Source organism: Pteronotus mesoamericanus, unplaced genomic scaffold, assembly GCF_021234165.1.
Source record: "Pteronotus mesoamericanus isolate MK-2021 breed Mesoamerican mustached bat unplaced genomic scaffold, CSHL_Meso_final contig_90, whole genome shotgun sequence".
NCBI classification, from domain to species: Eukaryota; Metazoa; Chordata; class Mammalia; order Chiroptera; family Mormoopidae; genus Pteronotus; species Pteronotus mesoamericanus.
The window spans coordinates 1,938,092-1,963,541 of record NW_026555277.1 but is presented as its reverse complement, the minus strand read 5'-3'; the positions used below and the strand labels follow the sequence as shown (position 1 = coordinate 1,963,541).

At 39.2% G+C, this 25,450-nt stretch overlaps 1 protein-coding gene across 3 annotated transcripts in view; it reads right to left on the bottom strand.

Moving 5' to 3' along the window:
* Positions 1–2,267: 2,267 nt before the first annotated feature.
* SPHKAP (SPHK1 interactor, AKAP domain containing) overlaps positions 2,268–25,450 on the bottom strand; it is a 114,860-nt gene continuing 91,677 nt past the window's right edge. Inside the window, exons 9-13 of one of the 3 annotated variants that reach the window (XM_054585579.1) lie at positions 17,075–17,260; positions 15,195–15,281; positions 13,085–13,137; positions 12,810–12,994; positions 2,268–4,140 (exon numbers count right to left, since the gene is read on the bottom strand). In XM_054585579.1, the coding sequence (XP_054441554.1) occupies positions 3,997–4,140; positions 12,810–12,994; positions 13,085–13,137; positions 15,195–15,281; positions 17,075–17,260 (655 nt within the window). In that variant the 3' untranslated portion in view covers positions 2,268–3,996. Of the gene's footprint in view, positions 4,141–12,809; positions 13,027–13,084; positions 13,138–15,194; positions 15,282–17,074; positions 17,261–25,450 lie in introns of all 3 variants that reach the window. The other 2 variants (XM_054585580.1, XM_054585581.1) reach the window with 2 other exon arrangements.

Below are 25,450 nucleotides of genomic sequence, written 5' to 3'. Positions count from 1 at the left end.
TGAGCGCCAGCCTGCAAACCGGTTTGATTCCCAGTCAGGGCACGAGCTTGGGTTGTGGGCCAGGTCCCTGGTGAGGGGCATGGGAGAGGCAACCGCACACTGATGTTTCCTTCTCTTTCTCCCTCCTTTTCCTTCTGCCTGAAAATGAAGAAATAAAATCTTGAAAAAATTTATTTTACATAATGTCTTTTTATTATGGCTCAGCATCTGTAATCCTCCTGAGAATGGAAATTCTCAAATGCCAAGGACCTTGTCTGTTCTCTTTTGCATTTTTTCCCCTGTCATCTAGAAAGGTACTTGGCATGTCTGGTGCCGAATACATGTTTGTGGGATGAACGGCTAAATATGAATGCTTATCAGAATGACAGACACTCGATTCCTTTTCGGAGGTCTCTTTTCTGTGAGTTGGAGACCAGGCCTTCTAGTATCTGGTATGTTAGCCAGATGCTAACACGCTGTTATAAAGATTATGGCTTCCTGGTTCTTTAGAGGTACATGTGGGAGATCCGTTGTAGCTGGAGTACTTTTGAATGACTTTTTTTATTATGGTAAAAAGAAATAACATTAAATTTACTATCTAAACCATTGTGATTTTTAATTAAAAGTAAAATATTTCATTTGCTTTGAGTAGCATATTTTCTTGGTGGTTTTCCTTCCTGTGGGCATAGTTCCATTTGTTTATTTTTCTTCTGTTTCCCTCGTTCAAGAAGACATATCAGAAAGATACTACTAAGTGGAATTTTAGACAATTTATCACTTGTATTTTTTTCTAGGAGTTTTATGGTTTTGGGTCTTACATTGAAGTCTTTAATCCATTTTGGGTTTATTCTTGTATATAGTATAAAAGGGTGGTCTACTTTCATTTTTTTTGCATGTATTTATCCAGTTTTCTCAACATCATTTATTAGACTATCATTTATTACCCCATTGTATATTCTTGCCTCCTTTGTCATAGATTAATTGACTGTATACAGGCATGGGTTTATTTCTGGGCTCTTTATTCTGTTTCTGTTCCATTGGCGTCTGTTTTTATGCCTGTATCATGCTGCTTTGATTACTTACTGTAGCCTTATAGTATAGCTTAATATCCGGGGGTGCGATTCCTCCCACTTTGTTTTCCAGGCCCCTGAACTTTGACCCGTCCTCAGCCTTATCGGTCCCTCCAGAAGGAGCCCCTCCTGAGAATAGGCTGAGCTGCTCCACGAGCGCTGCTTCCCGCTGGCTCACCTTATCCACCCCGCTCCCTGCACTGGTTCTTCCTAGTCTCGTTTACTCCTCCCTATCAAATAAACCTCCTTGTGCCTGACCTTTGGGACACTTGCAGCTCTCACAGCTGGCGCATTCTCCCTATTGCAACACTCCCTCTGCCCATTGCAACAGTCTCCTTTCCCCTTCGTCACAGTCCTTGCGAATAAAGTCTCTCCTTGCCAATGTCGAGAGTTTGTTTTTATTTGACATTATACTCTGGCTGACTTGAGACTTCTTCTTTATAAAAGCAGAGTCATACCTTCTAATTACTGAATAAAGTACTGAAGAACCCCAATGCCTTCCTTGCATAAATTCTAATAACTTATTTCCTGATTTCAAAGAGCATTTACTTCTAAGCCTGGTGAGTTTACCTCTAGTTTCCTTGAGTCTAAGTTGGTTTATTCCCAGGCCTGAAGACTCCTTGTTTGTCTTGTGCCTTTTTCTCCTGTCCCTCTGGTTTAGTGTAAAGGTTCCCGTCCCTGAGTCTTGAGTGGCTGAGGAGGACAGTATTTGGTTTTCTGGTTCCTGCTGGGATTCTCCAGACAAGGGGCTACAGGCTCCTCCTCTACCCTAATGTCTCCTAGAGCCTCAGGCTCCTCCCCTTCAATGCATTATTCCTACCAGTGGTCCTCAGCCAGTGACAGTGCTGCTCCCCAGGGGCTTTGGCGATGCTGGGAGGCATGGCTGTCATAACCAGGAGTAGCTGATTACTGGCATCTTGTGGGCAGGAGCCAGGGGTGCTGCTAAATATCCTACAATGTGCAGGACCACCGTCTGTGCAAAGAATGATCCAGCCCCAAAGGTCAATAGTGCCTTGGCTGAGAAACGCTGATTGACATGAGCATCACTGATCCTAACAAATTTAGTCGAAGGACATTTGCTTACTTGAAACCTGACAGTGGGGCAGCAAGAATTGTCTACGGGGTGAAGACCCGTCTTCATCCAGTTACACCATGACTCTTTGCTTTCAGGCGCACAAGCTCCTGGAGGAAAAAGGATCAACGACTTGGCCACAAAAATTTATTTGTTAGTTTGCAACATTAAGTACAACTTCACCACATGGTTACAATCCAATATTTGTGCTTTGCAGGATAAGTAAACATTCATTAAAGCACAACAGAAGTACACGCGATATTCTGAGATTGTGTAAAAAATAAATAGGTCCTTTGTCATTTAAGAGCACAGAGAATTTTCAGCTTGAGATGATGGATAAATTTTAAAATTTGGCATTTGATTAATGTGTCAAATTACATGAATAACCTAAATTTGGACTATTTATATCATAAATGCCTACTGAGCGCGGGGAGGGGGCCTGGGGTGGGCGGAGGGAAGGAAAGCGTGGCTTAAGAGGAAGTTGTTGATGTTTCAAGATGCAGATGATACTTAAGGCCAGCCTGGCTGGCCTGGGGCCTTGCTCCCATTTAAAGTTACTTCACAACCTTTAAGAATAGTGTAAAGGCATACTATTTCAGGAAATCTTCAATAACCATCTCCTTTGATCAAGAAAATAAAAGCCAGTGTAGCTTATTTAGTTGAAAGGAAAGGAAGCTCATTAGGGAGAAGTTAGACACTTTCATTTTCCAAAAGACTAAATCTCTGTTATTAAAATATTTAAATACAATAAGGTTTTCTTTTTCCCAAATTAAACACCAGTATCTTTGAATCAGAAGGAGTCTATGATCCTAACTGGTTAGGTCACATCCTCCATCTGTCAGGCTGATTATCGCCTGAGTAGCAGGTCTGCCGTCTGGGTCCGTACCAATGCATTTATAGTGAAACCACTGAGCTCGAGTATCAGTTTGTGACTTAAGATGACAATCTCTTCAGATTTTATGACTCTCTGAAATAACTCAATGTATTATTTAAGATAATCTCTTCATAATTTATAATAATAATACTAATAAAATGAATGTTTATATTTATATAATGTAATACAAAAGCACATTTTTACCTCAAAAGCCTTTCTTTCTTTTATTATTATTATTATTTTTGTATAAAGCTTGCCCTTAGGGTAAGAATTCTGTAACCATGTTAGCCAACTAATACAGAGATGGAAACAAGACAATCTTTGATCCTTCTCTTTCTCAGTTGAACACCAATAGTTTTCTGATTGGTTAGAAATCCAGACATTGTTGGGGAGGTATGGAATATTAGTGAGGTGCAGTAAACAAATGAAAATCCTCATTAGAAGACATTGATGATACGTTTACATTTTTGTTAATATCCAGTGACATTAGTCTGAAAACGAAAATTTTTTTATGTCAAAGTTCTGGAAATTTCTCACCCATATTTTAAGTGTTCACCTGGGCTCACAGCCCTGTAATCTGTGCCAAAAAGTCACATAAAGGTGATAGCATAGTTTACAAAATTATTTTGACCAATGACTTTGTTTCCAGCTGATTCACATAATTGGTGATTTTACACATTGTATATTAAAAATATGCAAGAGTAGCTTTCTTAGAATTTGGGCTTAATTATAAGCTTTTAATCTGAGGCCCAGAAAAGCTCCTGTTTTCCCAGCCACTCTAATATAAACCCTTTTGAATTCACCCATGTGTTGTATGGATTTTTACAGATCTGTATTTTATTTTTCGTCAGATGTATTCCATGGGTAGTAACCTTGAACATTTTTTTTTTATAGCTCTGCTAATGTGATGCAATGTTTGCAGAAGGTTAGAGCATTTAGAGCAAATCAACGTAATCTAAGCTGGAATGCAGGAGAGGAATACTGTACAAGGCGTGGCTGCTTTATCCCAATTCCAGCAGCCAGTCAAAGAGACTTGGGGTCCCATCTTTCTGCTCCTCATGCATTTTGCAGTACTGAACAACAGCGTGGAAGATGTCCCCCACTTTCCAGGACTTCTGATGAACCAGCCGCACAACATCTAGAAACTAAAGTAAAGCACCGAGTTAGAACCACGTGCCACAGATGATCCTCAAAGTCATCTTACTAAACCACTCTTCCAAAGCCAACAGCTCTCTAGGCTATTTCTGAATATCTCTGGTGACATTATACTCTTCCAAGACAGTCTACTTTCTTTCTAGACAGTTCAGCTCATCAGAGAGTTCTTCCAATTGAACCAGGATCTTTCTCACAGTCGTTGCCGTTCATTGATGAGAAAGACTAGATGAAATTGTTCTTTCAAGAGTCTGTCTCTTCAATATTTAAACAGTTTCCTCTGGTCTGAATTTCTGTGGAATAGACTTTCTCTGACCAGGTGGTATAGTATGGCTCCCAATACCTTCTGTATGTGTCACAAATAACCTCTCAATTGGAGATATATATTTAGACCAAATAAACCAAGTGCTAAATTTTGCATTGGGTCCCCTGTTGGTTCCTCATTCCACCTGGGAAAGTCCCCTCCACCATCATCAAGCACTAAGATAGGTTGTTTTTCCATTGCAACAGGAAAAGGAAAGACTGAGGAAGCACCCTAAATTTATCGCCCGTACTAGCTTCAACTGACCACAATACAGAAAGTTTTTGAGACTGCAGGTAAATTGTGAACTGAAGTGTTGGAAGATGGGGAAATCATTATAGATCATTCCCTTCATGATATTGAATGCTTTGGGATGGAGCCCAGCCTGAAGACCTCTCAAACTCTTTAGTAAGATAATTTTTAAAAAGTAACCATTATTAAGAACTTGTAAGAAGTACTTTGTGCATGTAATCTCATTCAATTCTGTCAACACCCTATGAAGTGGGCATTAACAGATGAAAAAATTGACGGCTTGAGAGATTAAAAAGTTGGTAGTATGATGAATGGTTTTCTAACATTCCAGTCCAGTGCTATGGCTAATCCAGCACCAGGCTGCTTTTTGGTGGTAGAAGAACAACGTATTGATATCTATTTGGAACATTGGGACAAGGGATTGGCTGGGGATATAATACAACTTTTGTGAAGAAGAACGACCTATTCGGAAGATGAGGGTTGTGGTTTAGTGACTGTTTCTTCAACATTTCCTCCCAGGATTTTTTGCTCTGCTCCTTTTGTGTTTGCTCAGATTTCTAAGATCAGCCAGAAACTGAAATTCTAATTTCTATCTGTATTTTTCCTTCTCTCCAGCTTGAATTTGTTAATTCATTTCCATGACTGTGAAGTCATCTTCCAAAGAACCACCATTGAATTATGTTTCTTCTCGCAGCTGTGGCAGCACCGATTCTTTGTGCAGTGATAGAAATCAATGCTTTATTGTACTTGCCTTGTGTTGGCTTAATCAGACTAAAGCAAGTTTTTAGCCTTGAAAATGAAATACTTAACTTTTAATGCATAGAAACATAAACATTATCTCAAAGAGTTTTAGGATGATATAAAAAAGGAGACGGATGGGAGGCTGATAGTGACTCTGTTATAGATAGTAATCTCCCAGGGAAGAGCAGCATCTTAGCCATCTTGTAATATCTTGTGTCTGTACTTAATAGGTACTCAATAAATATTTGCTGAGTGACAGAAAGAACGCATATTCAAATGTAAGTCAAATGAATTCAAGATGAGCAGGAAGACCATTTGGAATATGGAGTGACATCCAGAATCATTACTAATGAACCTTGTCTACGTATATATTCTTGAGTTTTATGTAATGTATTTGCAATGATATAATTAAAAATAAACTTGCATATTTTAAGGCTGCTTACTCAATAATTTTCTATTGATAGGATGCTTGTCAAAGATGATTAGAGGCCATGGATGTAGGCAAAGGCTGAAGAGAGCTTAGACTGGGGCAATGGTAGTGAGCAAGGAGCAAGAGAAAAGCTGGTCATGGGGCACTGGCAATGGTCCAGCAACTAAGAGTGAGTGTTTTGCGGGTGGACAGCCAGGACTTTTCTTCACTGCTCATTGCAACAGCAGTGGAGGGTTAGCTCCATCAGCTCCGTCGGCCTCAGTCATAGAATTTCGGAGACTCTTAATTGTCTGCGACCCCTCACAAGTCTTCCTCCCTTCTTGTCTATCCTATTCCTGAAATTTGAAAAAGCTTAATCCTTTAGGTTAAAACCTTCCTTAAAATGCAGATCCCCTTACATAGGGGAACATTACTAGCAGCTATTAGTAAGTTATAGAGATGCATACAAATAATTTCTTGAGCAGTTACTTATATCCTGGTGTGTGTAAATCATCTGAGGCATGTTTTCTACTGGACAAATTGGTAAAAACATGAGGCATCAGGGAAAAGGGGAGAAAAGCTAAGATGCCTTTGCATGATTTCATTAATTAGATTTTTCAGTTCTTACTGGAAGTCCAGAAAGTATTAAGTGTTCTCTATGCAGAAGGTGTGAACCTTAAGTTTCTGAGATCTCACTGTGAAAGGATCATAGCTTGTTGACTTCTCCTCAAGATTTCCCTCAAGAGTCACCAGTGGCCTTAGCCCAGACAGATCTCTTGAGAGTATCTCCTCCCCCTTAGTATGTCTTATGAAAATGCAGTCAACATAAAGTACATGGAAGTATAAAATAAGCCTTAGCTCTTTTCTTTTTTCTTTCTGTGAATCCTGGTTCACTGGATCACCATTTTGCTCCTAACTTTCACCTCTGAGTCACTACTCTGAAAGACAATCGAAGTTCTGGGGAAGATACCAATAATTGTTAAACCTTTCTCAGAAGGCTCTCTGCAGCAGACCTTTCTAGAAGCCCACTATCATTTTTTTTCCAATCTATATGGGAATTGCTGAAGGAGGGTCTCCCAACGTGGTTGACTGACCTGTCAAAATGTTGTCAAAATGTTGTCAAAATGCGCCACCAGCAAGGCCACTGTGCCAGTAACTTGTGCAACGGTCACAGGCTGGAATCTGTCTCATGATTTCTAAAACCAAACCCATATCCTGATAATATAGCTTTTAAAAGTGATCTGGTCCCACTAAATATACCTTGCTCTGAGGCAGTGACTTAATCTCAGACATTGAGACCTTGAACCATCTGCTCGGCTGATGGGCAGGAAGGTCATACACCTTTTTTCCCTTCATTGACAGAAATTTCTAGAGAAAAATAAAACTTCTGTGTGAAGAAGCCAGAAAAGGACATTTCTAGCTCATTACCATAGACTTTGAAAACCACATTCTAAATAGCAGCTGATCCTAGATTTTTCATTGTGCCTTTACAATTTCATAATCAGCTTTCCTATGTCAGGGAGCTGGGTGTTTCTTTCCAATTAATTGAAAAAATAAAAGTCAAAATTGTCCTCTTCTTGCCACTTCACTTATAATTGAAGGGTCAATAATAATTGAGTCCCTTCATATATGTCACCATTGGCATTTCCCTAAGCAAATGTTTTTTCTTAGGAAACTAGAAGACTTTATATCCCGTGATGGTATATCATTAGAAGATGCATTTGGAAAACAGTACCGCATAGCAGGCGGCTTTTAGATTCTCAGGTGCATTTGCCCAATTAGGTTGCTTAACAAATCACATGATGGAGTCTGGGAGCTGCTTCCAATTGTGTGGGTATTTTTTTTTTTTTTAAATATTCAGCATAGACTTCTGAAAGCAAGTACCTCCTTTTGCTCGAGGCAGAATTCCATGTCATTAAACATGCGTGAGCCGGTCTTTACATTGCCGCTGCAATGGCAGCCTGTACAGCTGTGGTACTCAGCCTTGCCTGCACCCTGGAGCTGCCAGGGACCCCTGGAAAACCCCTGGAAAACCCCGGTGTCTGGATTTCATCTCTAGAGGAGATTCTGATTTAATAGCCAGAACATCGAGGACTCTAAAATCCTCCAGGTGATTTTAGTACACACTGATTTTGACAATCATGACTAAGGGATTGAGCTCTAGAACATTTCTTACATATATAAATGAAGAGGCTTAGTACGTATTGTGAATTGAATGGATCCCGCTCCCAAATTCATATGTTGAACCCTTAATCACCAGCGGGATAGTATTGGGAGGTGGGACCTTTGGGACATTATAGTTTTAGATAAGGTCTTGAGGACGGGACTCTTATGGTAGGATTCATGTCCTTATGAGATGAGGAAGGGACACCAGAGCCTTCTCTGTGTGTTGTGTGAAGATACAGCTAGGAAGAGCATTTTCACCTGCAACTAAATCTGCTCTTCCCTTGCTCTTGGACTTCCCAGCTTCAAAATGATGAGCAATAAAAGCCTATTGTCTAACCCACTCAGTCCATGGTACTTTATTATAGTAGCCCAAGCTGACTAAGAATCTAATTATTCCTTCTTTTTCCTTCTTTAGCTGTGTACTTCTTCAAAACTGAGACTTTGCCCCAGTCTGGTAGCTCAGTTCATTCCAGCATCATCCTAATATGTCAAGGTTCAGTTCTGGTCAGGGCACATACAAGAATCAACCAATGAATGCATAAATAAGTGAAACAACACATTGAACAAATCTCTCTCTCTTTCTCTCTTTTTTCCTCTCTCCTTCTTGCTTCCTCTCACACTTAAATCAATAAATTAAAAAAATTTAAAAAAACCCTGAGACTTTAAAGGTAGTGTTTTTTTAAATAGTTATGCTAACAGTCAATATCATCAACATTTTCCCTATTATTCTCTTTCCACCGCTTTGCATGTGGAATGGAATGAAAATTAAAGGTGAGGCTAACTTCTTCTTTGACCCCCACTTTCTTAGGAAGGTAAGCATACAACTGTTTCCTCTCTTTCCTCTTTTATGCACTGCTTCCAAGAAAAAGAAATAATTCTGAAAGCAGGCTCAAAAATGAGAAAGGCACTGGGTTTATTGTGAGGCTAGTCGCCAGCCCACTCCAGTTCACAGAGGCTCACTAAATTTAAATAGAAGAAAAAGAGCCAGAGGTCAACAATGCCTCAGACCCCAAAAGCAGGACAATTAGCCAGTTGGTGTAATTTTTTATAAGCATTTGCTTTCGTGATTCTTTCATCTGTCTCCTATAAAATGGATTAAATTGAACTGATGTCAAGGTCATTGTGAATTAAATTTACAAGCTGTTTTAGATTATTAGGTGTTAGGATTCTCAGCAATCTTTGCCCAGGAATTTAGCATACTTATGAGCCACCTGAAATTTTGCCTGTTTTTCAGGATATTTCCTGTGGCAGATGGCCTCAAACTTTAGAGCTCAACAGAATCACCGCACTTGAGGGAAATTGTTAAAAATGCATATTCTTGGGCTCCACTCCTAGAAGGGCCTAAAAATGTGAATTGTAAATAAATGCCCCAGATGATTCAGTACATCTGGCTCATGGTTTCAGTGTAAAATTTGCTATTTCAGTGTACTTCTCATTTCCTTTGTCCAGAATAAGTTATTTTCATATTTCAAGGTTGCTATTTACAACCTGAGCCTGAATCGGTTTAGGTTCTCTCTATCTTGGGTTCTTCTAGAACTAGAATGCGAACTCTAGTAAAGAGAGTAGGAAATGTCGTCTCTTTTGTTCTATCTGTCCCCAGAACCTAGAACAGTGCTTGGTGTGTTGTACATGCTCAATGAATGTTTAATGAATATTCTGAATGTATGACTTTTAAGTAGACAGCATTTTAATACATGGACAAAATACAATGAAAGAGAGTTTGAAAATGAATGTCTCCTTTATCAGGGAGGAGTCACAGTATATTGGGCACCCCAAATGTTTAAAATTTGCCATTTGAGTTGAAATAGGACTGGAATTAATTTTAAGCTGACTTTACATGCTCCCCAACTCCAAGGTCAATGGTGGGAAACATAAGGTTGTTTCAGTGTTCATTCATGATATCCTTTGCCCTGTTAGCTTAGTCTGTATTTTCACAAAGTGAGAGGGTTAATATGTGGGAGATATCATACGGGAGGAATGTTGGCTAAATTAATTTATTTCCTAAAAAATCAGAATTCACACAGGTAAGGACTAAGGGTATACATTTCTGAATGGCGTTTAATCCTCAAGTGACAGTGGGAAAATAACACTTGGAAACTCCACCTTCTCCCAGCTGGTGAGGAGCTAAGGAGGTGCTGCTGCTCTTTCGTGACCCAGCTCCTCAGCAGGGGGCCACGGTCTCTCCTCCGCTAGGGCCACCCAGCCACCTGGCTTGTTGGAAGATAATCAGAATGAGGTCTCCAAGGGCACAACTGATTTGAAAAAGTCAAAATTCTGCTTATGGGTTTGCTTTATTTAACCAGTTCTGTTAAAGACAGCAAACAGTACCCATTTAATTGGAGAAGCCATTTATATGGAGAATCTGAACCAGTTCCAAAAGAAAAAAAAAATACGAGAATTTGTTTTTAACATTACATTACTTGGTAATAAGGTCCTGATGCTAAATGGAATGAATTGGATCACCATTTAATGTTTTTATTCATAAAACTGGTGGAACACTTACTGTCTCAGGAAAATTGTCACAAGGAAAGATAGGTATTCTCTTTGACAACTGACAATCAATGGGGATAAATTAATATTGTCAGGGCATGATTTACATAATCAAAGTGTTAGTGACGCAGCCCTTGGGCTTTTGCCTAATGGGAAATTATGAGGCATATTTTCACATAAACCATTATGTTGATTCTTCAAAATGGTGGCTGTATAAAAAATCTCTTCCATTAAGAGACCATCTGAAAAGGCACCATGCAACGTTCTGGAGATGAAGTTGGCCAACACCCAGCCTTTTTCATTTTTCCAGGAGTCTGAGAATATATTTTCCCTAGAATGTCCTTGTCCTCCTCCCCATGGCAAGGGGTCTCTGGGACTGTACATGGCAGGATGGAGGGGTCAGATGCAGAATGTTCTTTCCCTTCACTCTTTGCACTGGGCAGGCTGCGTGGTAAAGTCGAAGGAGAATTTACCAAATAGCAAATCACTCATCACCTTGCACACAAAGTATAAGCTGGTATCTAGATTCAGGTAGTGTAGAACTGTAGGCAGTCCTAGGCACCAGGAGGAATATAAACTACTGGTTGGAGACAGGTTTACGTGGGAGAGGGCATGCGAAATAAATCAGGTGCCCTTCTTAGCTCCCCAGTCGTCGGTTTCACTGGCTGGTGTTGCAGCCACGGGGAAGCTGTTTTAACTGCCGTGCACACGGGCAAGGTGGTAAAGGGTCTTTCGCTTCAGGCCGCTAGATTTTGGCAGTGAGAACGAGACTATAACTACATATTTAAAAAATCAAGACTATAACTGCAAGGCAATTTTATTTGAGACAGACACTGTCGAGAGGTATTTGTGGAGACAGCAGGGTTCCAGGATGAGGCTCTCCCACCTCTACCTGAGGACTCTCCCATGGGTCAGCCTCTCAGAGTCCCGACTTGTTCATTCGCAACAAAGGGACAATAATACCCATTTTCCTCTTCTCACAGGAATGTTGAGAAACAGGTACAATAAGTAGGTGGAGATGCTTTGTGACAATAAGTCATTTAAAAAATGCATGTGGGCACTGATAGGCAGGATCCTAAAACAGCTCCCAAGATTTCCTACCCTAATGCTTGATACCAAGAATAGAATGAGAGAATTATGCTCCCATTATGTTACCCTACATGGCAAAAGAGATTCTTCAGTTTCTGACTTAATCAAATGGGAGACTCTCTGTTGAGCCTAAGCTAGTTGCATGAACCCTTTAAAAGCAGAGCTTTCTCTGATTGGTGGCAGAAGTAAGAGAGACTGATAGCATGAGAATGTGGAAGGGCCTTGTGATAAGCAATGCAGGTAGCTCTTAGAAGCCGTGGGTAGCCATTGGCTGATAGCCAGCAAGGATATGAGGACCGAAGCCCTACAACCACAAGGAGCTGAGTCAGGACAACCTGAACGAACCTGAGCTTGTTCCTACCTACAGTTTCCAGATGCGGGCCCCGATGGGCTGGCATCTTGACTGCTGCCACGCAAGGCCCTGAGCAGGGAGCATAGGATGATGTACCAGACTTCTGACAGCAGAGATCAGTGTTGCTGCTTTAAGCCAATAAACTTGTGGCAGTTTTTTACGTAGCAATAGAAAATAGATATGGTAACATTACCATTCACTCGAAAAATTTAAAAAGCAGCACACTTTCAAATGATGGACAATTGAACTTGAAGAGGGACGAATCCTTCCCTTAATCTTAATAATTGAGATTCTACCACAGTTATTAGTAGGTCTTAGAAGTATGGAATTCGAATGACAGTGGCTATTGATTATGATGTTGATCAAAGGTGTATTCCCTAGTTTTATATTCTGGTAAGTGGGGAATGATAATGAGAAAGTCTCCCTCATGCAAAGCTGTTTGGTAAGGAATTAAAAACGCCTTCACTTTAACACCATGACGCAGTCTGTTTTAAATATCAATGTGGCTTCACTTTGGTTTCCAGTATATACCAAGCCTTTCCTTCTACCTTCTGTTTAAATGAGTGTTCCAAAGAGATTTGTTTCAGAAAAAGGACACGTAAAAAACCCAGACTATTGAAAAAGTTCCTATCTCAATTTACTTTCTCATCTTCATCAACTAGCTGAGACAGACTGAGGGTCGAAGGAAAAGTAATCGTGATTATATTTATGCAGTGGAAGTCTTCCAAGTTCCAGGCACTGTTTTAAGGTGAACAGTCACGAACAAATAATTCAAGTTCAAATGGGTTAACTGGGCATTTACTGAGTTTTCAGCGGGGACAAAAACACAAACTTCATTGCTATCCAACATGAAACACCATACCTTCTCAATTCTGTTTTCCTGAGATTTCTGAAAGTAGATGGTAGGAATCCCAAGTTCAGAGGCAGCTATCCACTGCAGAGTGGCTCGAAGCTCAGCGTCAGGACACTCCGGCTCCAGGTCAAAGTTGATCACCAGCAGGCCGCCCTGATGGCTGGCTGCTCCCACAGGCGCTCCAGGGGCACATTCTGAACACAGACAATGACACAGCCTCACCACGCTTTCCACAGGGAGAGCGCGGGCCAATTGTGTGTCAAAATTATGGGAACGTGGCTTACCCTCTCCTTTTTCTGACTGTTCTTTAAGAATCTCCTTTTCTTCTACTAATTCACTTTGGGAGAAAACAACAGTATATGGTTGGTAATGTGTAGGGAGAGTAAGCTGTAAATGGAAGATGAGGTGATGGGTTTTATTGATCTAAAAGCTTCTAATGTTTCATTCTATATTTATTGCTTTCAGAGACGGAAGTGATACTAGGAAAAATACCAGTGTGGCTGTTATATAGGACTATGGATCTTTGATAAATATTCTACCCCTAAAAAACAAAAAGGCCAGAGAAACTACATGGTTTTAGTAGGGATAATTAGTGTGGAAGACTCTGAGAGAGGCATCTTTCTCAAACTTCTTTCTATTAATCTTCAGAGGTTGGAACAGCCCAGGAGAGATTATGTTAACTAGTTTTGATTGGAGGATTTATCCTTCTCCCTGTTTCACCTGTCATTTAAAAGATCATGTGTTTCCTTCTTGACACAAATGATTTTTTTCTTATACCATGACACTAACATAAATTTGCATTTTAGCCTAGAAAAATAGTTTTTACATGGATATGGTTCCTTGATATGAAATAAAGGAAAGATAATCAATGAACTGCAGAATTTAAATTGTACAACAAAATATCTCAATTAGTTGACATTTTTCTTTTTCTTTTTATCCAAACAATGTAGTAAGCTGGATGTGGTTTAGAACTAAAGATGCATGACTAAAGTGAATACTTCCTTAAATACAAAAAATTCAATATTTGAGGTGTTTTCAAAATACTGAGTACTTATTGGGGAGCCCTGAGTATAGCGGGAAGACTCAGCAAATGTTTGCAAAGATGAGAACATATGGCCCAACAGTTAAAAGGAAGTGATTACTTTGGGAAACCCATGGCTGTCCTGTGTTTCTGTTTAAAAATTAAAGTACAAGGGCTCTTAAAAATATCTTTTTATGAGAGAAGTTTCTCTCTTATATTTTATGTTACTGCTAAGATCTGGATGATAAATTACATTATATTCCTAACATTGAGAGGACTTAGTTCTTACGTGCACACCTAATAATTACATAGAAGGATGACCAATTTCCTAAGGGTCTAGATTTTCTGTTAGATCTCTAAGTGAGTGACATTAGGCGAAAAGACACGTGGTTGGTACAGTTTCTGCTCTTATAATGCTGTACAAGGCTGCTCGGTGTGGTGGTGGCCTTGGTTTTTCCTGCGTCCATATCGTCTGTGGGGTTGTAGGCTCATGCCATGGAGAAAGATGAAAAAAGCAGCTAAACAAATGGTTCCTGAGGGAGGAAAGTGAATTCGTCCCAAAGTAGTTTTTTATTTGTTTGGTACTCCCACAGGCAAGATACTTGATTACATAATAAAGCAAAATGCTTTAGCTATAGAGAGTAATTGAGGAAATAGGTCAGAGAGCTAATTTTGTCCTATACTTTATTATCGCTTTTTTTTCCTGAAATTTCAGAAATCTCCAATAGTAAGCTAAGTCATCACGGTCAAAAAATAAATTGCAATTCATTTAATTTTCTGGAAGCATCACAGATTCTAGATGTAGTCCTGACCTCATGTTGCTCTTCCCATATTTTGTGTCACACATATTGGGTTTCTCTCAGTGCATTTCCCCCTTGTTCCTTTTGCAGGTTCTCGTGGTGTAGGGGCAGAGTTTCTGTGTGAGAATGACCCATCTCCAACACGGCACCGTTTGGTGTTAGGCACATTTAGTAGTAATACTCCCACGTGTCAACAAGCAAAGGAAAAGCCATCACACTGTAATATATTGAACAATAGTCTTTGTGGGTTGGCATGGTACAATTTAAATAGATTTTAGCTTCTCAGTGTCCAATGTGGTAAAATGACATATTTCTAATTATATGGATGAGCTTTATCGGAAATGATTACATCATAGGGGGCAGCTTTGTAAACCAGAAGGGAGGTGATGGCCGGCTAGGCTTATTCTAGGCTTGAGTTCTTGCTCCAGTGACATGGAACCACACACGCCTGGGGACCACAGCAGTACAGACATCATGAAATCAGTGGCTGGGCACCACCTGAGTGATCACAATGGATTGCCAGATGGAACTGGAGTGGCGGCTCACAATCACTGCGCCTCTGTGGCTACTTACTTAATCATGGGAGAAGATGGCATGCCTTCCTGATAAATGTCCAGGTCCATAATGCCAAGACTGCTAGTGGCACTACTGTTGCCATTGCTGACAAAGCAAAAATTACATGTTAATGCCAGTCTCCACCCCCTGGCCATACTAATAATCTACTGTCCTCAGGGTTCCTTGCTTTAGTCCCCAGAATAATTTAGGTGTCTAGGACTCCTAAATTGACATTTATTTCTGACCCGATTAGGAGAACGCACAACAAAAGACATTTTTGGCTCAAGCCAACCACCATCAATGTTGTCTGATTTCTGCAGTGGTGTTGTGTTACACCAGGTAGATCACACCTCGTAGGTGACATTAGAATACATTTTGTCTTCCTCATTCTAGTTACAATAAAGATGTTTATCTGTTAGCAAAAGACCCACAGGAGGTAAGATACATCTGAGAATTCTGCCTGGGAAAGATACTGGAATACTCATCTGCCTGCTTTTGACAGAAACCAGTGGGTGCACATTGTCTCCTTGCCATTCAGGGGATTTTTCTGGAGGGTATTCCACAGGATGTGCACCTGGCTCATTGTTTGTTTGTTTGTTTGTTTTTTTGAACTACAGAATTCACAAGTACAAAGTTGGGGAATGCCAAGTTTTATAGTTCTTTATCTTAAAATCTTTGAGAAGCAGCAACATCTGCTTCCTCATGTATCATGGAGATCACATAATTGTGCCTTTGTCAAAGGTTGCACAACCAACATATGGTCAAGTTACTAGCCTGAAACTTATTTACTGAAACAGAAGAGTTGAGCTAATTTTTAGGTTCTGTCTGTACTTGCCAAATGGAATGCATTCAATTTCACCAAACACACTGAGTTTCCCCACACCTTCTCTATTTTCCAGTAACATCTCTTCCAAGTAAGGTTTCCAAAGGGTGAGACCTTTGTAATAATGGTGTATGGTAAGGGGGCGGTCTTCCCTTGGGAACACCATGAGTAACTAACTAGACTCCTTTCATTTCAAATTCCTGTCTTGGGTTTTGTGTGGGGTGCTGAATGTATTCATTGATTGAAACCTGATGACTCAGACCTTGTGTTGAAAGTAATTAACGCTATCAACTTCTGCTAAGTCCAAAGATTGAAATTCTCATTGCTTTTGTGCTCTACATTGTTTTCGGAATTTTAGACAAGTTGTTCAACATTGTGAAATTATCCTAAGTCCAAACAGACTGAACTACATGAAGTAAAACTTTCAAGGGGTCAGACACTCAAATGTATCTGAATCCCATTTTCAGCTGGCCTCTGTGCAAAGTCTCCAGCGTCAAAGACGACTTCGGGCTGAGCCGCGGATGCTGTTTTCATTTTTACTTTATGGAGGGATAATTTTTAGTTATATTTGCTGACTGGCTGGGGCCCAGTCAGATCTGACCTCTGATTAGCTCCTCCCTAGTTTTCCCAGAGCAACAAGAGAGAGAAGGGCAGAACAAGCAGAGGAACAGCCAGGCCAAACAACACAACAAGGTGTGGAAACACTTGCCTCATGTAAACCCAGCCTGGGTTGCATCTGAAATACAAATGAACCAGAAAGAAAGTATCAACCACACCAGATGTAATAGCAGCTCTCATTAAGAAATTCACAATTGTCATCATTGAATGCATGAGCTGGGGCTTGCAGACAAAGGAATGCAGCTGATTTCTCAACCTTGGCCAAGGTGATTGAAACCATTATTGGATGTTAAGCTACCTTTCAGCACATATCATGAGAGTCAGACACCTTGACCTAGTGAGAGCTTTCTCTTTTGCACTCTCTATTAGGAACTCTTTGCAGAGACTGTTTTTAAATGCATATCTGAAATATGTGCTGAGACCTCTTTCCCTGGGAAGTCAAATGAAGGGCAGGTACCTCATGGATCGCTCACTGAACTGCAGAAAGCTACTTGTGTCGTCTGGGTTGTCCTCTTCATTGGCGAGCTGGGACCAGCTGTCTGTGCTCTCCCCGCTGCTGCTGGGAGGGTTGGGGACCTCACTGGGGGCTCTGCCTTCTGTGGAGACTTCAGCCTCTGGTCCATCTCTGGCATCACGGCTGTCCCTGTAGGTGGTAAGATATTATTATCATGAGTGGGAGCAGAAGACTGAACTTTCCATGGGCCCTTGCTGGCTGCTCTGTTGAGCACGCATCTCTACCACTGAACAGGATGTTCTTGGACACAGGTGCAGTCTTTCTTTTAGGCTAATGCTTTTTCCTGGTGCCCTAGGTCCCATTTTGCTTTTTCAGGATAACTCTCCATCAGTTCTCCCACCTCTTCATTTGATGTCTTTCTTTTAACCCCCTCCATTCATTTAAAATACACCTGTAAGTAGAACCCCAGTCTCCATACGTAAGGCTTATTGAAGAGCAGTTGTGTTTGAAATGAAGACACTCAGAGTGCCCTCCTCAGAGATCATGATTCAGGGTTTCTGCAGAGAGGCCCACCCCTGGTGATTCTCATGCAAGTGGTAGGTGGACCTTGCTGGGAAAAAATGCCCAGCCCAGTGCTGGTGCTTTCCAAAGTCATTTTGCCTAGAAATGCCTCTAAACCTATTTTGCACTTTCAGGCACGTTTTTACACCATCCTCTTCCTTAAAACCTGTGATTTATATCAGCACCACTTTTCTGGAAAAGACGAAGTAAGCTCTCCAGAGTTTTTAACCCTTGATCTGACAGGCTTCATTCCTTGAAGCTTCTCCTCTCTGGCCTCTCTGGAAGTTCTCCTTGTCTGGACACTTTTCCCTTGGGACTTGGTTCACCGTTTTGCCTTTAGATGTCACTACAGCCAGGTCTGATGGCTCACTGCCTCCTTTCCAGCTTCTTCCTAAGCAACCTCATCTACTCTCCTGCCTGTGAAAATAGCTTTCAAGGCTGAACTCCAGCTGGGACCCTTCTTCCTGATTTTGGGGCTCTATTCAGCTGGTCCTCTGGCCATATCCAACCTGTCTCATTAACATCCCAAAATCAACACTTTTAAAACAAATTATAATATCTTTGCCTCCTCTTTCTGTGTTTTTTATTTCCACTGATTTTTTTTCAGAGGATTTGGGCTTAAAATCTTGCAGTCTTCTGCATTCAGTCCTCTACATTCGATCGGTTGCTGTATTCTTTCAGTTTCATCTCTAAAGTATCTTTCACATACTTATCTCTGTCTCTATATTCATAAAATAATCTTAATTTAGGTCCTTGTAAATTGCTAGAATTTTAGATTTGAAAGAAACATCATAGATTTCCAGTAGATTAGGATGTGAGGCCCAGTGAGGTCCAACGAGTTGGTATCAGACGTTGGATCTCAAGTTTTGAGTGGGGGCACTGCACCCACTGTTACTCTTTGGCTGGACTATACTGTATCAGGCTCCAAACGCGAGAAGTTCCAACTGTTTCTCTTCTGAAAAACCTTCTACACACTGCTGCTGAATAAATCTTCTCAAGACCTATTTTTGACCATTCTCGTCAAAAACCTACAAAAACTCTCTGAAGCTAAACTCTGTCCTTTAAGGTCTTCTCTGTCTACTCAGTTTCATCTGCCTCCATCCTAGTCATTCCTAAGCAAACAAAACGATCTGTTGTTTCTCAAACATACCAGGGATTCCCTTTCCTTTTCATCTTTACCCCATGGCTTACTCTGACCAGATGCTGGAGACAAGGGTGCTTTGAGCATTGTTCCTGCAGTCCAGCTGCTGTAGGTTGCCCTAGGCCTAACCCCAACCCCAACCCCAACCCTAACCCTAACCCAAACCCAAACCCTTCCACCATCTGTCACTTATTCAGCCTAAGAGAAATAATAATTCTCATCTCCCCAGGGTTTTTGAAACATCTAAATTAGAAAATAAAGATTATCAATGCATTTATCTTAGTGCCTGGATCCTCACCCCTAAGATTCTTTCTCACATCATTTTGGAAAAGTATGGTATTGTGGTGTGGCTGTTTCTAGCATGGTGTGCTGCTAACACTTGGGAAAAAAAGCTCCTTAATAAGATTTTGTTTTAAAAAATGTTGCTATTCTCCCAAATTAAGCTGGGAGAAAGGAAAAGAATTGATGCAGCCAGAGAGACATTTAGTGAATTTAGTTAAATTCAAATGAAAGGAGTTCATTGGTAACAAAGAGAAACAATAAATACATTCCACAAAAAGTGGAAATGAACCAAGTACTGAGCATAGAGGAGAGAGCTCCAAAACCATTTGTTTGTTATTTAAAAAGTAATTTCCTAGACTAATATTTTTTACTGAATTAGAACCTTATGTTATTAGAAAAATTTATTCCAGGATATTTCTTACTAAAGCAGAAGTTACATCTCAGTGATTGACACTGAACATCCAGGTTAAAAATGAGTCTGTCAGTGAACTTTCTTTATCTAAATTTCATGCCCTATTTTACAGTAAATCTCATATTCCATGTTACATAACTGGGGAATTCAGAATGAATAATGGTAATCAGAAACACTGGCTTTCATTTTCTTTTGAGACAATTTATAGCTCTGCTTGTTTGTTTCTGCATAATGCATAGGTGTGTTATGCAGATATGTGTATTTGGCTTTTTTCCACTTCTGATCGCGCAGATCATGCACAGAGCTTTAGGAGATGGCATTTGATATGCTATCAAATTAAGTCGTAGATCTTCTGAGTTCTCAGAGATCTCAGCGGTCATACAGCTCAGCGTCCCCCCAGCTTCATTTATAGCCGACCACTGTCATGCTTTTGCCATTAGCTGTATTCCCTCTGTATTATAAGAATAACAAAGTTGTTATAATTAGTTAACTTCATAGTACCTATATATGCTTATTTTAGAGAGAAATTTGAGCCACTACTATAAATGGAAAAGAAGAATCACTTGCCATAGGTAGAAGGTAACAATAAAACTAAATACGTAACTACAGTAAGAGTGCTCTTTCCAATAAGCCATGCAGTTGTTTATTATGGTAAAAATTAATTGAAAGGGGAAGATTATGATAATTATACTTTATTTTACTCTTAAATACTTTATTTTAGCTGTAAATGCATAAAATAAACATGTACTTATTTGCCAACTTCTGGACTATAAGAGCTTTTGGTTTCATCAGTTTTCTCTATTTTTATAATCATTAATTTCTGCTCTTATTTTTTAAATTTTCTTCCTTATGTTTCTTTGGGTTTAATTTAATCATCCATTTTTACCCTAAGATGGAAATTTAGATCATTTATGTAAAATAATTCTTCTTTAAAGAGAAATAAAGGCATTAATTTATTTCCTAAGTAATGCTTTAACTGCATCCCACATAGTTTAATGTGTTGTGTTTTCATTTTCATTAAGTTCAAAATTTATTCTCATTTCCCTTGTGACTTATTCTTTTACTAATGAATAACTGAGAAGTGTGTTGCTGATTTTCAAAAATTTTGGAGGATCTCCCAGACATCTCTTTGTGATTGACTTTTAGTTTAATTCCATTGTGATTGAAGAACATACTCTATATGATTTCAATTATTTTGAAAAATAATAATACTTGTCTTGGTGAATGTTTCAAGTACATTAAACAAATGTGTATTCTGTTATTGTTGATGGAGTGTTTAATAAACATTTATTAGGTCAAGTTGATTGAGAACAGTGTTCAAGTCTTTTGTATCCTATTGGCTTTCTGCCTATTATTTTATCAGTTAATGAGATAAAAGCGTGAAATTTCCAGCTATAATTTTGAATTTGTCTATTTCTCCTTCCAACTCTACCAGATTTTGTTTCATGTAGTTTGAAGTTGTTTTATTTAGGGAACTATATATTTGTAATCATTATATCTTTTTTATGAATTGGCCCCTTTGTTATTATAAAATATCTTTGTTCCTGATAAAATCTGTTGTCCTAAATTCTGCTCAGTCTGATATTAATATAGTTATTCCACCTCTGTTATACTTCTTTTCCCACCATTTTACATATAACTTATCTGTCTCTTTACATTTGACATGCATTTCTTATAGTTATGGTAGAGTTTTGCTTTTCTAATCAGTCTGACAATCTCTGCCTTTTATTAAGGATGTTCAAACCATTACTATTAATGTAATTATTATATGATTGAATTTAAATATATCAGTTTATAATTTTTCATTAGCACTATCTGTTCTTTCTTCTTTTTTCCTTTGTTTTCCGCATTTTTCTGTGTTAATTGAAAAATTTTTAGAGTTTCCATTTTAATACCACCATTAGCTTACTAGCAAAGCTCTTCATTTCATTTTTTTAGTAGTTATTCCAGGGATTGCACATCTTTAATTTATCAGTCAGCCTTCTGATTAAATTATATGAATTCACATAGACTGGGAGACTCTTATAACAGTGTATTCCCATTTCCTCCTCCCATCCTTTGTGCTGTGATTGATATATTTTAGTTCTACATATGTCATAAACATTTCTTTTGTTTTACATATTTATATTTTAAAGAAATTTTAAAAGTAAGAAAAAGTGTTTTATATTTACCTACGTGTTTACTATTTGTGGAATTCTTTGTTTCTTTGTCTAGATCCAAGTTTCCACCAGCATTATATTCCTGCAGCCTCAAACTTCCATGAACACTTCTGACGCTCCTCTTGTGGCCTAGTCTCTGATATTTTATTTTCATAAAAGGTTACTGTTTAGGTTTCTTCAGTTATTTAAATAGTTTTTATTTTTTAGAGCAGTTTTAGGTTCACAGTGAAATTGAGCAGAAAGAACAGCGTTCCCATACGGCTCCTGCCTTCACACAGGCACAGCCCTCCCCGCCCCCCCGCCCCGCCCCCCGCCCCCCCGCCGACCAACACCCTGCACCGGAGCGGAGCAGGTATTACAGCCAAGAGACCTGCACTGATGCGTCATGTCACTCAGAGTATGTAGTTTACTTTAGAGCTCACCTAGGTGTTGTACATATTGTGGGTGTGGACAAATGTACGGTGACACATAGCCATCATTTTAGTATCATACAGAATAGTATTGTTGCCCTAAAAATTCACTGTGCTCCACCTGTTTATCCCTCCCTTCTTCCCTGCTAACCTCTAAAAACCACTGGACTTTTTACTGTGTCCATATGGACACAATGTGTGTTCCAGAATTTCATATAGTTGGAATTACACAGCATGTAGTCTTTTCAGATTGGCTGCTTTCACTTAATAATGCACATTTAAGCTTCCTCCATGTCTGTTCACAGCTTAATAGCTCATTTCTTTTTAGTGCTGTATGACATCCATTGTTTGGATGCACAAGAGTTTATTTATCCACTGGTCTACTGAAGAAAATCATAGTTGTTTCCAGCTTTTGGCAATTATAAATAAAGCTACTCTAAAATAGTGCATGCAGGTGTTTTGTGTTGGCTTACGTTTTCAAATCATTTGGGCAAATGCCACGAAGCATTATTGCTGGATCACTTCATAAGAGTGTGTTTATTTTTTAAAGAAACTTCCAAACTGTCTTCCAAAGTGGCTGTACTATTTTTGCATTTCTACCAGCAACAAATCTAAGTTCTAGTTGCTCCACATTCTTGCTAGCATTTTCTGCTGTCAATGTTTTGAATTTTGGCCTTCTCATGGGTGTGTAGTGGTATCTCATTGTTGTTTAAATATGTAATTGCTTAATGACATATGAAGTTGAACATCTTTCTATATGTTTATTTGACATCTGTATATCTTTTTCTTTTTTGATGACATGTCCGTTCAAGCCTTTTATCCATTTTTAAAAATCGGCTTGTTTTCTTACTGTTGAGTTTTGTTGGAACTAAACTTCTCCAGGGTGATGTTGTAGAATTGTTCAGTTTACAGCTCTCCAGCTCCATGGGGTTTTATCTCTGCACGCACGCATGGCTCGGTGTCCAGCCACACACTTGAGGGGCCCTCACTGTAGACCAATGGAGTTCGTTCTCCACATAGTGCCCTCCAATCTCCGACCGCTCAACTGGGCGTGCCCTCTGAGTTCTGCTCAGGTCTACCTTCTTTCACCGTTGTCTGGAAAAGGAACCCAGGCAGAAAGCTGGGGTGATTGTCGGGCTCTCCTTATTTGTTTTCCTTCTCTCAATGTAGTGTTTGTTGCACGAGTCTGATAACAATCATCTCATATAATTTGTCCATTTTTCTCGTTGTTTACGGAGGCAGGGCAAGCTCAGCTTCACTTACTCCTCTGCGGGTGGACACAGGGTTATTTTATATTTTACTATATTTCTCTCCACAGGTATGCCATTGAAATTTTGATTACAATAATTTAACTAAAAATAATATATTTTATAGCTAGAGCTTTTATTTTCAATGATTATATTTGTCATCTCTTATAGTATTTAACATATTAAAATTTTATTTATTTAATTTATTGAGGTGACAGTGATTAATAAAATTATATAGGTTTCAGGTGTACAATTTTATAATACATCATCTGCATAGTGTATTGGGTGTTTACCACCCCAAGTCAATATTGAACTGATTTTTCAATCTACCTCATCCTACTTTATTGCAGTTTGTTCCTTAATCCTGCTTTGTATACCTTATTTTTTCAAATGTATAAATTAAGTCTTCTTCTTATTATTCTGTACTTAATAATTCCAACATCTGAAATTCTTGTTAGGGCTAATCCTGCCATCTGAGGTTTGTGCTGAGTCTTGTTTATGATATGTTGATTCCTTGTGTATCTTGTAATTTGAGGCTCTGAGCTAATATTTGATGAGGCTTTCTCTGCTGGAATCCTTTGAGACTTGGGCTTCAATATCCAGAGCTTTATTTTTGCCTCTTCTGCGTTCTCACAGTGATATTAACCTGAGATTGTTTTAAGGTAATTTATCAGCTTGGGGGTTCCATGGACCCCTTGGATGGTACAAATTAAACCTCTAAACATGCATTAGAGCAAGCTGTGGTAATATATTCTTAGGGGATTTTTTTCCTCTATCCAGAGCCCTAACCCTGAAAGCTAGTTTTTTTAAAATTCCTCACCTGAGGATATGTTTATGGATTTTAGAGAGAGAGGAAGGGAGAGAGAAAGAGAAGGGGGGGATGGGGGAGAGAGATAGAGCCACTGATGTGAGAGTGAAACATGGATCAGTCACCTCTTATGTGTGTCCCGACTGGGGAGCAAATTTGCAACCTGGCAATGTGCCCTGGGAAAGAACCTGCAGCCTTTCGGTGTGTGGGACAGCACTCCCACCAACTGAGCCACCCAGCCAGGGCTTGAAAGATAAATTTTTAAAATCAGCTCTCATTTCTAGTGATGATCCTTTTTCCTAAATTCATCATTACACCAAGGACGTTAACTCTTGTCAGTTCTAAGTCTTAACTATTCAGGGGCCCACAGTCTTTTATCCTTTAGAAAATAAACTTGCATAGTATTGAAACTGACAAATGCTTTGAGAGCAGATGCAGAATCAGCTTTAACTCACCACTTTATTTCCAGTCCCTTTCATTCTCTACCTCTGAGATGATGATGATGATGATGATGATGATAATGATTAATAATAAAATTAAGCTCAGCCCTATATTGAAAAGTATGTTTATTATATTAACTCAGAATTTCTAGTTGATTCACAGTGGGAGAATTTTTGGGGCTACATAGAAAACCATAATGCTTGAAATACAAGCCTCACCTCATTCCTTCACATGGCTTACCCTTTATCTACCTTTTAGGTCCCATCTCAGATACCAACATCCTATCTTCAGCAGCTTTTTTGACCAATTAGTTATTCTTTATCACATTACTCTTTTTATTTTTATTATGCCACACTCTACAAGAATTTTTTTCTATAAGTTTTTCGTGCATATTGTTTATCTCTCCCAGTGCTGTGTAAGGGCCTTGGGAACAGGCCCCAAATCTCTATGTTCTTCCATGTGTGTGGCCACAAAGATAGTGTGCATTATTGGGTATCAAATATTTGTTGGATGAATACTACTTTTTCTTGAAATAAACATAAATGAATGTTTCTAAAAAATCAGATTATGTCAGTGCGTGCAACATGTTGATGTTCAGAATCTCAGTTCAGCGTTTATACTTGTGGTCCCCAATTATCAAAATGTTAGATAATTGTTCTTCAATTATCTCAGTGAGTGTGGCTGAATTAAGAACACATTGCTGCTCACCAACAGGATAATGTTTTTCCAGAAACCAAGAACTGGGATATACTACAGCATTTAAACTCTTTATAACTGAAGGACAACTCAGGTATCTGGACAAATATGGTGGCCTCAAATACAAGCTTTGGACATGCCTTTCATAATATATTCTGATGTTGTTACTCTATTATCAAATCAAAAAGTAAGAAAGTAATATTTATTTCAGTGTGTTGAGAT